The sequence below is a fragment of the Hoplias malabaricus genome, chromosome 15, assembly GCF_029633855.1.
Source record: "Hoplias malabaricus isolate fHopMal1 chromosome 15, fHopMal1.hap1, whole genome shotgun sequence".
NCBI lineage: Eukaryota > Metazoa > Chordata > Actinopteri > Characiformes > Erythrinidae > Hoplias > Hoplias malabaricus.
In genome coordinates this window covers 35,602,280-35,620,192 of record NC_089814.1, presented here as the reverse complement: position 1 = coordinate 35,620,192, position 17,913 = coordinate 35,602,280, and the positions used below count along the sequence as shown (strand labels likewise).

The window sequence follows — 17,913 nt, the reverse complement described above, 5'->3', positions numbered from 1 at the left end:
TCTGTTGTTTGGACATGCTGTGTTTTGACTAAAATTAAGACAATACTGAACAAAAAGAAGGCAAATGTAAACGCTGAGAAAAAACAGTTTCAGCGACCACAGCTCAATCACACACCGAATATAAACAGTGCTCAAAAAAACGAGAGGAACAAGCTCCCAGCGGCATTAGAAAAAATATCCCAGCTTTTGTACTGGAGCATATTTACAGCACAAGCCTCGTCACTGAACAATGAGGGGTCAAAAATACAAAAAATAATAATCGTTTGTTAATCGTAACCGAGGTAAAATGTACAGTTAATCGTGATATGGATTTACGCTGATATCGTCCAGCACTATACCAGCCATCTTGTGTTTCATGGCCCCTGATGTCGGTCTCTGTGCTGCACTTTTCCTTGCTGTACTCCACAGTGCCACACTAGTCTTCATTACTCTTTTGTTAGAAACCAAAAAAACAATGCTCCTTAGCCCCTCACCACTGCGCCTCCCACATCACAGCATTTTTCTCTTAAGAGTTATAATAAGAATAATCAGTGATGCACGATATATCGGCGGCCGACGTATTATTTGCCGATACTTATTTGGATTTATTTCGTTATTGTTATCGGTCCGATATTGGAATTTTAGCTGATATTACAACCGATAATTGGCGACTTTTTTGCACTGACGCCTGTAAATACACAACTATGTCTGCCCCATGGGTGTGATTCACAGTTTCTGGGTTTAAATTTCTCTGTGTTTAAAGCTAATTTAAAATACCAGCGATGCTCAGAACACGCAGCGGTGTAAACACACACATAGAAGGTTAAATGACAGAAAGATACTCTCAACCACCACAGTGCTGGAGCCCTTTTGATAATCTGATGATCTTCTACTAAAAAAATAGGAATAGAATCATTCAGCGTCTGAATTTGTTACTAAAACCACGATGGTAAACGATTACAAACACACACTCTCTCTCCCTCGCTCTTCAAAACAAAGCTGGTGCAGCACTAATTAGCGCCCCTCTAGAAACCATTCCTGTGGAACCAGCGGGAACACTTTGATTAAAATATAAATGAACTACAACTAATATATTTAAAAGATAAGAGAGTACACAAATGAACAAACACTGAAGAAAAGGCTTGTTCTATGACAATCTTTGATCAAAATAATTTGTTTATTTGGTTATTAATATTGGGCTACTCCAAGGTGCTAATTATCGGCTATCGTATCAGCCCCAAAAATAATATGTTTCATTTATATAGTGCCTATATAGAGACTGAAGTAGCGATTTCCATAGTTTTGGATGCCAATACTGAAGGGTCTGCCCCCTGCAGAGATCAGTCTGAATTTGGGGATTTAAGGAAGTGCAGCATCAGAGAACCTAAGTGCACTGGGAGGGCAGTGAGGGGGCAGGAGTTCTGGTAATAATAAGGAGGTGCCAGACCATGCAGTGATTTGTACGTGTGCAGGAGGACTTTAAATTGAGCAGGAGGTTCAGACTAATGCCTGACTCACACTGCGGGAGTTCGACCAATGTTGAAAATGGGAGGCACTCCACACGTGATGATATCTTTCATAGATTTCTTCGTTTTCATGGTTGGTCATTGTTAGTCCTCAGTGTCCGCACAGTACCCAAGCTCTGATTGGTTTACAGTCTTTCAGGCCTGACGTTACCGTGACGTTTCACACCTGAGAGTCATGTTCACCCACACTACAGGACTCGAAGTCGTGAATAATGGACATGTTTCATGTTCGTGATTCACACTCGAAGCCCTGACTGCTCTGGGAGGAGTTTGGAGGAGTAACGACTAGATAAAGGACTCCACAAACTTCTGGATCATGTGGAAGATCATCCTTTACCATCACCACAACATCAGGAGACATTTTGCGATCGTCTGGGAGAGGCAAATCAAAATCAGCCCCAGTTTTCCTGCGGGGTGAAGCCAGGGGGCGCAGTTGTCAATTCCTTAATTCTGGAATCGGTCGTATCATCTCACTACAGCTCAGTTACGTGGATGTGGTCTTGTAGGGTCACAGGGAATCACACACCCCTGAACACACACTCACACACACTGATCCCTGCAGTGCCCTTCAAGACCTGAACCTCCATTAGCAGGCGTCTGAACAGTATGAGAACATAAAGATGTAGAGCAAGCAGAAATATGCATTAAACTCATCCTGTGGAATGAGTATGTATTAAACATGCGAGACAGAGATCTGTCCGAACGTGTGTGTGTGTGCGTGTGTGTGTGTGTGTGTGTGTGTGTGTGTGTGTGTGTGTGTGAGAGAGAGAGAGACCTCATTAATCCTCCATTTTTCACTTGGAGGAAAAGCTCCAGCTGGAGGCAGTCTGTTTAGAATTTATTTTTCCAAACAGAAGAATGACCTCATGCTGCTTTTCTGCATGAGAGAGAGAGAGAGAGAGAGAGAGAGAGATGTTTTCAATGCAGGTTATGGCCTGCAGAAATGTATGTGATGTGGAACATTACCATGTAGATGTACAGCTGCTTTCACTCAAACACACACACACACACACAAACACACTGAATTTATACAGCGGTAAAATGTTTAGAAATGTGTTTAATGCAGAGAGGTTTGGCCTTTGCACTGGACAGTAACACAGATCACATCTGTACATCATTACACACAACTGTACAACCCTACAGCAGCATTAGAGAGAGAGAGAGAGAGAGAGAGAGAGAGAGAGAGAGAGAGAGAGAATGAGAATGTGGAAGAAAAGAAGCAAGAGCAAAGGAGAGAGTGAATGAATGAAAAAATGAAAAATGAAGAAAGAGAGAGGGATAAGTGAGTGCTAACGGAAGAAGGAGAAAGAAAGGGCGAGAGATATACAGCATAGGAAGAGAAATGGAGGTGAGAGAGAGAGAGAGAGAGAGAGAGAGAGAGAGAGAGAGAGAGAGAGAGAGAGACAAAGAGACTAAACAGCCTGAGACGCAGTTTGTCCTCAGTCACGGAAAATAACATGTGGGAGCTTCTGATAAAACCCTTATAATAATTAATAATATAATAATAATCCTATTAAAATAATAATCTTTAGTTCCAGCAGAGTTCTAAACAGACTGTTTCCTGCTGTAATTTGTTCCTGCTGTGGTCTGTACTGTTGTGTATAGTGATGTATAGATGGGCCCAGCGTTAAAATCCAGACAAAACGTCTCCTCGTTCAGACGCATGTTTCTAAACAATTTGTATCGCTGTGTAAACACTGGCTTTAAGTGCCTTAGCTCTGTGTGCCATCTGTGTTCGTCCTCTGACTGACCTCTGAGCTGCTCCCTTACTTCAGTGCCACTAAATCTGCCCCAGTAAAGTGGCAACAAGGCTGAGGACAACCCTAGAAACACAACACGTCTTTTTTTTAGCAATCATTCAACCGAATATCATTTTAAGATGGAGTTGCATGCGTTATTACCCGGAGATAACGGACCTCTGGGATGCTGCTCTACCTCAGAGGCTCTAAATCTGTCAGATCAAGGCGCAACAAGGCAGAAAGCACCTCCTAAAAACATTCCCCCACTCGTTTAGTGCTCAGACAGTTTAACATCATGCTTCATTACAGACTGCAGTCCCATCCTATATCTGCAGGTTCGGGCCTGTCCCTGCACTTTGTGTATGTTTCTGTACAAGAAAATGTCAGATGGACTAAATCCTCATGTTCCACGTTGCTCCGCAGTGCTCCACATGACCCAGGAGTACCTTCTCCACCCTAAACGTGTAGCAACGAAGCCCAAATGAGCGCAAGGGGTCGGAAAATGGTCAGAATTCCTGCCGTTCTTAGCAAGGGGAGTGAGACAGCAGGGGATATAGAGCGGATTTCCGACCAAGGGATCCCCGATCACGGAGCAGTAAGCCGCTGCAGAGCAGATAAGGCTCTGGAGCCCAGTGGCGCCTTCCAGCGTCTCATTTCTCTGGAGTTGTTAGCTCTGTTTCACCTCAGAAATGGCAGCGCCTGCCTCTCAAGAATCACTCAGATGCCTTTGCTATCTCAATCACTCAAATGCCTTTCGGCAAGACGTCCAATTCACACAGTTTTCCACCTTGTCCCACATGTTGCCGATTAGGGAAGACTTGTTTGGTGTCTGGAAGCTTCCTGCGCTGGAGCTGCGAGGCTGATGGCTTGAGTAACGGAAGCTTAAGTACATTAGGCAACTGGGAACTGGGAATTGTTTTCAACTGGGAAAGTTCCTCCCAGGCAGAAGCGGAATAATGTAGACTTACGTTTAAAACAGTGTAGGGCATTTATTTGAAAAGAAATGAACCAAAAATGCGAAGTCTCCTTGCATTGAAGAGTCATCATTTTGATCACCCCAAGTGGCAGGAACAGCACTGTCTCCTCCCTCAACATCCGTGGTCGTTTTGCCCTTGAGCAATGCAGCGTAACCCGTCGAATGCCCATTGCTTTGGCTATGGCCTGTGTGTTAGTTTGTTTATAGTGTTATTACAGCATTGTCCAATTACAGTAAAGGCATGTCTAATATTCAAAACCTTACAAGAACTTACAGAAGGAAAAATAAGAGTTGGAATTGTTATAGTGGGTGCAGCCCACTGGGAGAGCTGAAGGTCTCCAGTAGTAGACCTAGACTGGTTAATGCAACGTTACTCCGCAACCTGACATCACCTCAGAGAAATCCAAGCTGTCGAATTGAGGGCCACACCACGGTTTTCTAAATGTGCCTAATGTATCACATAACACAGCAGAGGGTATTCTCAGTCGCCGGGGAATAGGACGATGGCAGTATGAGAGCTGCTTTAGTCAGATTTGAAAAAAAATGCCTTTGGTTTTGAGGGAAATGTGTGTAAATTACCCAACTACTCCCCACACACAGAGAAAATGAGGCCGTTAAGTGTAAGTACAAGTAACTGCAACACATTTAAACAATCATCTAATGATCTTCATTCTGTCACAATGCCTCAAAATGAGCCTGACTTCATCTCCCATCTATGTGCAGCAAAACTGCGCAAACAGCAGGGTTTTTTTAATCAGGGTCGTGTGGAAAAGTCTAAACGCTCTCTTCATTCACTGTCTGTATCCACTTATCCCGTTCAGTGTCGCTGTGTGCCCAGAGCCTGCCCAGATTCACCGGGCGCAAGACGGGAACCTTGCAGCCTTCGCCAGTTGACACACATTCACGCATTCACTCACAAACTCACACCTATGGACACCAGGTCACATACCAACGTGTGTTGTTGGACCGTGGGAGAAAAACTGAGCACCCGGAGGACACCCACATGAACACTGGGAGAACACATGAAACTCCTGACAGACAGTCACCCACAACTCGGGGCTCGAACCCACAACCTCCAGGTCCCTGCAGCTGTGTGACTGCGACACTACTGTACCACCTCGTCTCTTAACCAGGTCTCAATTTTGACCAAGCCCTCCAACCAATCACGGTGTTCTTTACTTAATGCTATGAGATACTGACCAATCACAGTTCCAGATCAGTTTAAATAGGAGGAAATCCCACTATTACCTTTATGAAATCAATCAGTGTGTTTTAACGCAGTTGTGAATAATGTTCTAATCACAGACGATACCTTTTGTTCTTACAGAACACAGAGACAGATGACACTTACTATTACGAGTACCCCTACTATGACGACATGAACGGTGAAACAGCCGAAGGAGCATCTCCCACAGCTGAGGTCACAGAAACTGAAACCAGCGAGACCGAAGACACAGCTGGCGGCAGGGTAACACAATTTTGTTTTTGTTTTTTTCGTTTCTTTGTTGTTTTATACTCAGCATGCCTAATTTTTTCTGAAAAGCCCTAGTAGCACATTTATTTCAAAGGAATGTATTATGAAAAAAAATCTTGTTTGGTACATTTGTATATTAAAGTGTGAATCTGAAGCCCACCCATCCAACACACTGTGAAACAAGCACCCAATCAATTTCCTGTGGGCTTTAAGTCAGAAAACATGGGATAAAACGAGCCGTTCTGATTCTGCTTCCCCTCGTCTGAGTCTGTCCAATCACAGTGCTGGACCCGTGTTTATGTTAGAACGTGAAGACTAGGATAAACAACACAAAACAGACAGGAGAAATAAGCACTGAGTAAAAACTGAGAAAATGAGAAGAAAGAGAACAGAGCGAAAACAGGTAAAAACCAGAGCTCCTCACTGCTGGGTGCTCGGGGTCAGGGTGAACAACGAGCGGCTCATTATCATTTAAAGGAACAATCAATCTGTTTAGACAGGGGCTTGTGGGGTGTGTTCCACGGTGGGGAAGTGTTCACTATGAAGTCCTTATTTACTTCGTAGGAACACCTGCATTTGCTTTTTGTTCTATGATCTTTCTTTGCCACTTACAGATGTACCCAACTCTCTTTGTATTAACAGGTAAGGGAAACTGTCACCACAGTGATTGGCGGCACTGGAGGTTCCAGCAGGTCCTCGTCCAGCAGCAGCTCCTCGTCCAGCAGCAGCTCCTCGTCCGGCAGCTCCTCATCCGGCAGCTCCTCCTCCTCCTCCACCACGGTCACGGGAGAAGACCCGTATGATGGATATGACGGTTATGAGACTGGTTATGAAACATACTACGACGAGTCCACCTCCTCGCCTGGTGGCTCTCATTCTGTCACCATCACAGGAACCGGAACGGAAGGAGAACTCGACCTTGGCCTGGGCACACATTTGGATCTAGGTCTGGACGGCAAGGTGGAGAGGCACATCGTGACCTCCATAGGAGAAGGAGGAGGAGGAGGAGGAGGAGGGGGAGGAGTCCACACTACCACTATTATTCGCAATGGCACTGCTGGTTCTGGATCTTCTGTCAGAATTTCCTCCGGCTCTAGCTCCAGCTCTGGTTCTGACTCCAGCTCTGGTTCTAGTGTGAGAATTACCTCTGGTTCCAGCTCAAGCTCGTCCTCAGGATCCAGTACAGGGTCTGGTTCTGTTTCCAGTTCCAGCACGGGATCGAGTACAGGTTCTAGCGCCAGCTCGGTGAGTTTTTTAACAGCAAAGGAGGCAGATTTTCAGGAAAATGGTGACCACTTTTTTTTTTTATTGCTTTTGTGGTACACACAAACAGTTAAAGTTAGAGCTAGATACTAACACCTATTGCTCCTGAACATAAATTAATAAAGATTAATGTAGTGAAATAAATAAAAGAAATGGGAGGGTTTATCAAGTGTAATCAAGTTTTGCAAAATAAAAAGAAATATAAATAATAAAATAAAATGAAAAATAATAGAAATTTTAGTAGATTAATTCAATCTTTTGACTTGTGTGTGTGTGTTTAGGTGGACAGTTACGATGACGTTGATTATGGCTACGGTGACAAATATGAGGAGGAAGAATACAGTGTTGGAGGAGGAAGCAGCAGCAGTAGCCGTACTGTAGGGGGCGGATCTGTATCTGTTGGGGGCGGATCTGTATCAGTTGGGGGCGGATCAGTATCCGTTGGAGGCGGATCTGTTTCTGCTGGAGGCGGATCTGTTTCTGGTGGGGGTGGATCTTCTGGAGGTCGGGGCGGATCTTCCAGTGCCGGCGCCAGTGTGGGGGCGGGGTCTGTTGCCACAGGAGCTGGACAGGGAGGAGTCGAAGGTGAGGCTGAGTACACAGACTTCAAGGAAGAGTCCATCACGGATTACAGCGACTCCGAACTGGAAAAGATTTACGAGGATTACGGAGATTACTACGGGGGTGAGGACAAAGTCCTGCCCGCGGAGACCGACAAGTACATCGGCCAGGTAAAGCTCAGAAATCTGCACAACACGCTGCTTGATTTACGTGGCATGAGCGTTTTACTATACACCTAAAGTTAGGCCTGTCACAATTATTACATCATCGATGTATCGTACAATATGTGGAAGAATATTGCAGTTTTTTTGCCGACCTCTATATTGCCAGTTTTGTTTACTTTTGTGTTTGTTTACATAAGAATAAAAGTCTTTAGAATATTAGCCGCTGTCACTGTTTTTGTATTTTTCTCTATAACTTAGTTTTATTAGGCTATTTTATTTTCATTATATCAGTGGCATACAATAGTCTTAAAATAGCAAAAATATAATTTATCTCAATCATTTCTTGGACGATATATCAACCACACAATATGGCTGTCGTGACAGGCCTACATACCAATTAGTGACATAATTAGTCCTTTGTAACTCACTCGCTCGTGTTTAGCAGGTTAAAGTTTGCCCACCACAGTGATATTAGCACTAACATGCTGTAGCATGTGTTCTTATTTTTTAAAAGAAAGTGGCACCCTGTTTTAACACAATCCCTGGCCTTGTTTTTGTCAATTGTACTGTGTGTATAGGCACACAGTTTAGAAGGTGCAATAATGTAAATGACAAGGGCTTCAGGTATAGCTCAGAGCATTGTGTAAACTTTATACTCACTGTAGGGGGGGGTGGTAATAAATTAAACATGGTCTACAGTCCAGATTGTGTATGTGTTTGTAGGTGGACGGGTCCCGAGGAGAGAAAGGACAGAAAGGAGAGCCCGCTGTCATTGAGCCGGTGAGTGTGCTTTCAATCCATACGACACGCTGTCCGAAAATGCGTCCATAGAGGGTAAACACTTTCACAACTGTATAATATCATCCATAAACAAATACTTTGGAAATAACAGCGAGAGTGAGAGAGAGAGGATAACATCTGCGACAAGACCTTGTCAAGTACAACACAAAACGGACTGAAAAGCCAGTCTTCATTTCTTCATTCAGTCGTTCATTTCTCCTTTGTTCACACACTGAATAAAACTTCAGTTGATCTAACACCTACCACTGATTTCTCTGCTTTGAAAGATATTCTCACAGACATTCTTCACATCCTATTTCTGAAACCGCGGATGAACAAGGGTTAACTGTATTGTGGCAGTATTCTTAGCTGTGTAGATTACCATGGCTTTATTGTTGTTTGTGGATATTCTCAGAGCTGACATTTAGCATTATGGAGGACCAGAGGTGGCAGAATTAAAAATCAATAAAATAAAAATTAATTAATGACATAATAATAAAATTTATAAAATGTATATATGAATAAATGCACAAATAAATAATGTAATATATAATACATTGATTTTTATCATGAGAAAGGGTGTAATTAATTGTAGCAAATTAAGCAAATTAATTGAGATTTCTGCATTTACACATTTCAACATTTTATTTCTGTATGTCCAAATATTTATGTTTATATTTATTTCCATATTTGTGCATTTATTTATATTATTACTTCAATGTGTCTATATTTTCTTATTTATATATTATTTATTTGTGCATTTATTTTATATATACTTATGTAATTTGTTTATTCATTTACTGAATCATTAATTAATTAATTGATTTTTTTTCACTGTGGTAGGTTTGCTTGAGATAACTACTCTGTGCTAGAGGTTAGCATCACTTCTGTAAAACATACAGACATTTTCAGCACTATAAGTTATCATTAGTTAGCTTTACTTTACCGATCTGTAGTCTCATCATTGTAGATTAGCACAAGTAAACTCTGCTCTCTGTGGATGTTCTTAGTGCTTTAGATTAGCATGGACTAACTGTGCATAAGTTACTGCTAACAATTTATATAATGATAGCATGAGTTGGCTAAACTGCAACTTTGGTTACTGTTTATTTTATTTTCCTGATATTCTCAGTGCTATAGTTTAGCTTATTAGTTAGTTCCTTGTTGCATATTTACAGACAAGATTTTAGCATGGTTAGCGAAACTGACGCTAATCTCATAGTTGTAGGTTAGCGAGGGTTAACTGTTCTACACAGATGTCCTCAGCTCTGTGTTTTAGCTTGGATTAAGTGAACTGTGGACTGTGGATATTCTCAGTAACCTCAGGACCGCAGTCAGAGGCTGAAATTAACTGTCGTTATATATAATACTCTTTCTATATTCTGTCCCCAAGACCAGAACACAACCCCATTCTCGTCATTCGGAGATTCAGGGATGAAATAATACAAAATAAAAAAAGCTGAAATGATTCTTTCAGAGTTTGTTAGTGTCTGATTCACATTCAGGACTCAGGGATATGGCTAATTCGACTCTGCTGGTTTTGCTGGGTGGGGATTTTGGTCTCTTTGCATTGTTCTGCCCTTAAGGGGCTGTAGGGACTGTGTTTCGTTTAAACTTGACCCAGTTTCTGTCGCTCGAACATCTAGGCAGACTCTCAGTCTCACTAATCAATCACAGAAAGCCCAGAGTAGATCAGCTCTAATCAGTCATCCTCAGCGGAAAGTTCTCATCTCCTCCCTTAGGCTTTTTAACATCCTCCCTTTCCTCATTGTGACTCCCATAGCTCTCTCTCTCTCTTTCTTTCTGCCTCTGTTAGTCATATATTATGTCTCATCCCTCTCTCCACATGCCTGTTGATTCTAGACAGCTGTCTTCTTCCAAACGAATGGCACTTTGGCTCACAATGTGTGTGTTCTTGTTTGTGTGTGTTTACCGTGCTTTCTCACATGTTTGTTGCTGTCTGAGTATGGAAGCTCCGGATTTAAAGGAATCCATTTTTATCCAGACTCATGGTTTCCTCCTTGCCACCGTTCAGACCCCAGCTCAAACAGAATATGCAGCTTTTCCTCGAATTAATGGGCATTCCGTTTGTCACCCTCACAGCACGGTGACCACTGCCTCAGGATGCCAGGGTTTCGGTTTCTCAAAGTCCCAGACAGAGCCACATATTTGCTCCATCTAAATTCCTATCTCATGAGGATCAGAGGAAAAACGCTGACCCGTCAGGAGCTCTCATTGAAGATTTACAGCGATTTACAGCTCCAGAGCCGTGGCTCTCAAACTGGCTGAGCTGCTGAGTCACTGTTTTGAGAGCAAACCTCTGCATTCAATTAAAATCAATGTACACTGACAGAGTCAAGAACTCAAAAGATTGGGACAAAACCAGTGGCTGCAAACGTATTTTCTGGTTCCTGACACAAACAGTCTTTCATAAAAGCTCTGACACATCGACTGGCATGTAATAAAAGCCTTAATATTATGTTGGCCCGCCGAATCAGCACAAACAAACAAGCACAGTGTAATGTCAGAGAGCTCCTGTCTAAAGGCTTACACAGAAATATTAAAGAATTCAAGCACAGGACAGAAGCTGCTGTATTCAGCTTAAAACCATGGACACATTTGACATTTACAGCTTGAGTTGCACTGCGAAATATGAAACGATTCACCAAAAATAAACAGTATTTAATACACCACAAAATTATATGTAGCATCTAATCGAGCATCCCGGGTCACTGCGCTACAGCCCACCTCAAGATGATATACCATTTTATAAACGGATCTGCCCTTGTTTTATAAAGTTGCTTTCTTACACATAGCTACCATTAGTGTTTCCACCATTTTGGATCCATTCTACTGCTGTACAAAGCCCCGCCCCTTCAGGGTCACACCGTTCAGAGCTGTAGCACTTTTAGTTGAGGGAATTCGTCTGTCAAATTTGGGCAAATTCAGAACTCCACTGTGCAAAATCACATGGCTGATACGTTTCTGTGCCACGGCTATACGCTTTACACTGTGAAACTTTGATGAAACTTTATTTACGTGCATCTTACAAGCAGCAAAATCACAGTCACGCTGCAGAATGAAAACGTCCTGCTGTTCATTTAAAACTGAACGCCATCCAACAGCAGCTGCAGCTTCATTATATGGCAATAACATTATTTCATTTCATGACCACACCATATCGAATGATATTTTAAACAGTTGACATCATGGGATTAATGAATGTGAATCATTAGTTTGCATGAAACTCAAAGCATACAACTATTTGCATGAAAGCTTTTCAAAGTAAAGCCAGGCTGAGGGTGAGACAGATCTGGAAGCGTTGGGTTGTTGATCTTGTCAGCGTGGCTCTGTAAGATTCTGCGGTTTTGGATCGCTCAGAAATGGCCTGAAATATGCTAAAATCACACACTTCTTTCTGCCACTGTCCACATTCCAGTTCTTGCCGTCCGCACATACCCGTCCCTCTGTCTCTCTCTCTCTGTCTTTAAAACCAAAACAAAACGTGTCCCTGCTGCTGCGGTTCAGAGTGGCTTGAGGGTGAATACCAGTCCCCTCAGATCACTTAAATCAGAGCAAGATGTCCGCCTCACTCAATTTTCTCACACCATCTGACCTTCCTCCACAATCTGTCCCACACCTGTGGCCCCAGATCACCTCTGGACAAACCAAGTGACCTGGTGTCCACCTGGTGACTGGCTGTTGTGGTGTTATCCGGGTCATTTGTATAGTGAAAAAATCTATGTGCACTACACGGCTGCATTTCTTTTGATAGAAAGTTAGTGGCATTTGAAATGTGTGTTTTACTAATCATATTTTATGTAAATATAATTGCTGTTCAAAGAACATGTATCTCCAAAATAGTAACTTGTAAGGAAGGAAAAACCTTCTTAACTTTCAGTTGAAGTCAATGTAAAAAAGATTTTATTCAGAGTTATTTTAGAGCATTTCTAGTGGTCCGTTCATCACAGTGTGAAGGACTGCTGCTGTGTTCAAATAATGTACTAAACTAACTACTAATCATGGAGATACGTGTTTATTTTGGAGAGTGATGATATATTGTTTTGATCAAAAAAATACATTTGGGATCTGTCCACGTATTCACGCATCCACTGCTGATCAGGGAGAGAGAAGAAGTCTAGCTGTTCACTCACCACAGCATAAATCCAGCAGGATTTATTTGTTGATTTGCCCTGGTTAGCTCTAGTGTTAGCGCAGCTAAAGTGTCAGCCTTTCATCCTCAAGGCTTGTCCACATTTAAAAATGTTGGTTCATTTTTGTGTGTCCTTTGGAGCCCACGGTAACCAAAGGATTCTCTTGTGATTGTTTCAGATCATAAAACATGTAATAAAACAGGCCCAAGTGTACACGTTTTCTAACTAGCTAACTAGAGCTAACTAGCATAGGCACATTCACTTGAAATAGTAATACTACAAATATACGCCATATTTTATTTACCGTTCTTCACAGTTCACTATCTGTTCATTAGCAGGTACAAATAAGTAATTTCCTGTTGGCTTGTGCTGTTGTGAGTGAACAGCTAGACTTCTTCTCTCTCCCTAAGAACTAGCAACATTTCAAAGGTACTTTGAAGGGTAATAGCCTTAGTGCTAAAGCTGGTGAGGCCTCTGGGGCTGTTTTGTTGAGCACAGGCTCGGAATAAACCATGAATCATACAAAGCCCAGATATTAACCACAGTGTTTATGGTCTTTGGTGCAGCTCAAGGACTTTTAACACCTCTGAGGTTTGGAATGACAGGTTATTTACCACTTCTTCCATGTAGTCTTACATTTTTCAGTAGGGCTGAACAATAATTTAATACCAATATATATCGCAATATAAAATGATTTCGTAACAATAATTTAAATAATAATTTAATGAACTGAATTTTTAATTTAGTTTAAAAATATTAATATTGACAAAGCTAAAAGGTTATGTGTCTTGTTTTTTCCTGGCTGTTTTTCTATGGGTTTTACAATGTTATATTGTATCGTTCAAAATTAAGGCATATATTGTGAAATTCCTTGGTTCCTTGGTTCTACTGATTATCCAGAACCCTGTAGAAATCCTTCATGAACCGCTGTATAGATGAGTATAGAAAAGTCTTCATCAGTCTCTCACTTAGACACCAGTTTGTTGGAGAGATGTGTTGATGAGGTTATCATGTTCATTCATTCATTCATTCATTCATTCATTCATTCATTTCTCTCTTCTCTCTCTTAGGGAATGCTTGTGGAGGGGCCCCCTGGTCCTGAAGGTCCAACCGTAAGTGTTTCTAAATATTTTTTACCCCAATACACAATCTCACACACACCATTCAGACGATCAGAATTTAAATTTTTTCATCCTCCTAATCAATTATACAGTCTCCTAAGAAACAGCGAGTGTGTAGCAGGGTCCCTACACTACTTGACTCGTTAATTCTGCTTCTCAATCCAGTAAATTTGGTCCTGGTCCTGGTCCTGGAACCGAGTACTTTTTTAGTCCCTCCTGAGCGAGCCGAGTGTACGTGTCATTGCAGAGCACTGATTGTTCAGAGAGAGTCGTCACTCTACGCCACACAATGCAGACGACCAGCACCAACTCTCCATCTCTAAAATCTCTAGCTATAGCTAAGATGACGTTTGTTTTTATCCTACACAACGTCAGCTCGTAATATTACGCCGTGGTCTTTTGAAGAGGTTCAAACACCCCTTGGATCGGTGGCCGATGAAAGAATCCAGCGAGAGCTGGACGCTGCAACAAGGAAGGAACAAACTCTACTGATCTGTCTGAACTGATGACGGAGCTGTGTTCAGTCCCAAACAACAACAATAACACAGCAATACATTATGATTAAACAACGTTTAATGTTACCACCACCGCTATTGTGCTGACCAAAGCCCGCTGTTACTGTTAGAGAGCATCGGATACCTTATGGATGGAAGCTGTGCGAGTGGAAAACCAACCAATGACTAGGGACCAAACTTGAGAGTTGAGTCCATACAATGCAAACGCTCCATAAACGACCAGAAATTAAATGAATGTAAATTAAAGAGCACCTCCTGACCTCTGTTGAGCGTTGTATGCTGGACACACTGTGTAAATTTACAGAGAAGCAGCACAATGCACTAATCAGGAAGGAAAGTTAGTGATTAAGCTCAAACCTGGCATGTTGGAGCTCGCTAAGCGAGTGTGAAAGAGAAATATCTGTACGCTAGGTGCTGAGCTGGCTTGGCACTGTCAGCCATAGCCTGCAGGAGACGAGGAAGTGATGCACAGCTGGCGAATCAAATACTGAAACACAGGCTCACATGTGATATTGTTTATAGCCTGATTTCGTGAGTTGACTCCCGGATCAGTCCCAGTGCTCTGTTGTGTGTGTGTGTGTGTGTGTGTGTGTGTGTGTGTGTGTGTGTATACACTCCTGAGAAAACTGATTGACCTCACTGGACCCCACTTAGGCCTGCCTCTCTCTCACTCTCTCTCTCTCTCTCTCTCTCTCTCTTTTAGTGTGTGTGTGTGTGTGTGAGAGAGAGAGAGAGACAGAGAGAAAGAGAGAATGTGTGTATGATTTAGATATTCACCACATTGTGGTTTACCCACTCAAATTATGGGGACTCCACAAAATGAATGAAAGCCTAGGTAATGTCCCCTTAAAGCATGGAGACAAGTGTGTGTGTGCCTTTCAAGTTCCCTTTATCACATTTATGTTTATATATATAATTGAATCTCATGTATTTCCATAGGGTCTGCCTGGTCCCCCAGGCTCAAGTGGACCCCCAGGCACCTCTGGAGAGGCTGGTGAGAGGGTGAGTAACCATAGTAATAGTGCTGACATTAATATTTGCTGTAAAACCCAGACAAACCAATTGAACTACATTACCCAGACACCTTTGCTTCTCTAGGGTCCTCCCGGTCGCCCTGGTCTTCCTGGAGCTGATGGACTGCCGGGACCCCCAGGGACCGTCCTGATGTTGCCGGTAGGTAAACAGCCACACCTCTGTAGACAGTGGGTGTGTTTAGATGTGTGTGTGTGTGCCAACTTCAACTTGTTAACCTCACCTCTGAAGAATGCGAGGCGGATTACAGACTGAGGCATCGCTCTGATATAATTTATGCGCATAAATAACATTGTAACACCTGGAAATAGAGTGTGGTTATCTATATTTAAATAATGTATATGTATTTTTTCTGAACAATATGTGTCGTATTTTAATTTTAGAGTGGAGTATTTTCACATTACAGCGTGCTCCACAGAATCTTAGTGGTGGAGTTCAGTCTAGTCGCCTGAGCTGGGAACTGAACCTGTGAGAAAGGCAGTGCTGTTATCCGCTACGCTGTCCCTACAATGTACACACACACTGTAGATACACACTGGATTAGAATCACTCCACAAACATGACTCTCAGGCTTTAAAACATCATCCACCAGATTCATACTGGACTGATATCCTGCCATTAATGTCATTAGAGTTAGAATGTAAACAACGGACACAGCCGGTTCGTACTGGATTAAAAATAAACCTGCACACACAGCAGAGTCACACTGTGGGTCGTTTGGGTAAATGTCTTATACTGTAGCGCCCCCAATGGGTGAATGTACGGTGACTCTGAGCAGCTCCAGAGTGCAGTGTATGAGAGGGGTGTGGATTAAAACACACCTCTTCTCTTCTCTTCTCTTCTTTATTCTCTTCTTTTCTTCTCTTATCTTCTCTTTTCTCATCTTTTCTCTTCTCTTATCTCCTATTCTCTTCTCTTTTCACCCCTTGTCTCCTCTTCTCTTTTCTCTTCTTCTTTTTTCTTATCTCTTTTTCTCTTCTCTTTTCACATCTTCTTTTCTCTTCTCCCCTTCTCTACCTTTCTCTTTTAATCTTTTTTCCTCTCTTCTCTTCTTTTTTCTACTCTTCTCTATTCTATTCTCTCCTTTTCTTCTCGTATCTTCTCTTTTCTCTTCTCTTATCTCCTATTCTCTTCTCTTTTCACCTCTTGTCTCCTCTTCTCTTTTCACCTCTTCTCTCCTCTTCTCTTTTCTCTTCTTTTCTCTTCTCTTATCTCCTATTCTCTTCTCTTTTCACCTCTTCTCTTCTCCTTTTTATTCTCTTATTTTCTCTTCCCATCTTTTTCACCTCTTCTCTTTTTTTCTCACAGTTCTTACAGCAGAATTTTGCCTGTGAAACTCCTTAACTTCAGTCTTGCCCATAAGAGTAGTGAACATTTTCAGCCACCAGATGGCAGCACACACTGATGCATACACACACACACACACACACACACACACACACACACACACACACACACACACACACACACCACTAAGTTGAAGTTGTTTTTCTGTAACACATTCAAGATGCATTTACTTTAGTCTCTCTCTCTCTCTCTCTCTCTCTCTCTCTCTCTCTCTCTCTCTCTCTAGTTCCGGATGAGTACGGGTGGAGATGGGGGCCAAAAAGGACCTGCAGTTTCTGCCCAAGAGGCTCAAATGCAGGCCATAATGCAACAAGCCCGGGTACAACACACATTTACAAATAAAACACACACACGCACACATTTTAGCTGCTTGAGTGTAAATATCATGGTTTAATGTCATTTTTCCTTATTCTCCTGCAGCTGGCACTGAGAGGTCCAACTGGTCCAATGGGTTTGACTGGACGTCCCGGACCTCTGGTACGATCTCTCTCTCCCTCTCTCTCTCTCTCTCTCTTGCTCTCTCTCTCTCTCTGGTGTAAGTCTTGGTCAATGATCATGTGTTGACGTTGTGTATATTATCTGTATCTCTTAGGGTCCTCCTGGTGTGTCTGGACTAAAGGGAGAATCCGGAGAGCAAGGGCCTCAGGTAGAAATAACTACATTACCCACAATTCCCCACTCTCCCAGTCACTACATTACCCACAGTGCTTGAAAAATGCAATATTACATTTATTGTTTTTATTATTTTGTGAGTTACTCACACTCTCTTTGTTCGTGTGTGTGTGTGTGTGTTCTGTACAGGGTCCACGTGGTCCTCTGGGTTCTCTGGGTCCTCCTGGAAAGCCTGGCCGAAGAGTAAGTTTTGAAATATACTGCAGTGAATTCAGTAAAGGCAGATTTTGCAGAGAACATTGTTCATGAATTAAAGCTGCAGTAGGTCATTAATTTCAGACATTTTTTAAAAAGAAATATTCTTTATATATCATATATATCCCGGAGAGTATGCCTAGCAACCCACCCGAGAAATCTCAGCCACTTGTATCCGCAATCCCCTTCTTTTGGTAAGTCCCAAGAGCTCATGGCTGTAGGTGATGGTGGGGATGTAGATGGAGCAGTTAAACTGAGAGCTTACCATCAGTCAGTTCACAGTCACAAGACCCTGAGATAACCGTGGTCTCAGACTTGCTATTCGCATACGGGTGGCTTCACACTCCTCCAAGAACCGCTCTAGTGCCGGCTGGAGACCTCCGTATGAAGAAGCCAGATCCGCAGTGGCAGAGAT

At 42.4% G+C, this 17,913-nt stretch overlaps 1 protein-coding gene across 3 annotated transcripts in view; it reads left to right on the top strand.

Annotated features, from left to right (window-relative positions):
- col5a1 (procollagen, type V, alpha 1) overlaps positions 1 to 17,913 on the top strand; it is a 104,296-nt gene that overhangs the window by 44,201 nt on the left and 42,182 nt on the right. For all 3 annotated transcript variants that reach the window (XM_066646583.1, XM_066646585.1, XM_066646584.1), the window contains exons 6-16: positions 5,548 to 5,688; positions 6,337 to 6,939; positions 7,239 to 7,688; positions 8,406 to 8,462; positions 13,687 to 13,728; positions 15,192 to 15,254; positions 15,351 to 15,425; positions 16,858 to 16,950; positions 17,052 to 17,108; positions 17,224 to 17,277; positions 17,433 to 17,486. In XM_066646583.1, coding sequence (XP_066502680.1) covers positions 5,548 to 5,688; positions 6,337 to 6,939; positions 7,239 to 7,688; positions 8,406 to 8,462; positions 13,687 to 13,728; positions 15,192 to 15,254; positions 15,351 to 15,425; positions 16,858 to 16,950; positions 17,052 to 17,108; positions 17,224 to 17,277; positions 17,433 to 17,486 — 1,689 coding nt within the window. The remainder of the gene's footprint in view (positions 1 to 5,547; positions 5,689 to 6,336; positions 6,940 to 7,238; positions 7,689 to 8,405; positions 8,463 to 13,686; positions 13,729 to 15,191; positions 15,255 to 15,350; positions 15,426 to 16,857; positions 16,951 to 17,051; positions 17,109 to 17,223; positions 17,278 to 17,432; positions 17,487 to 17,913) is intronic.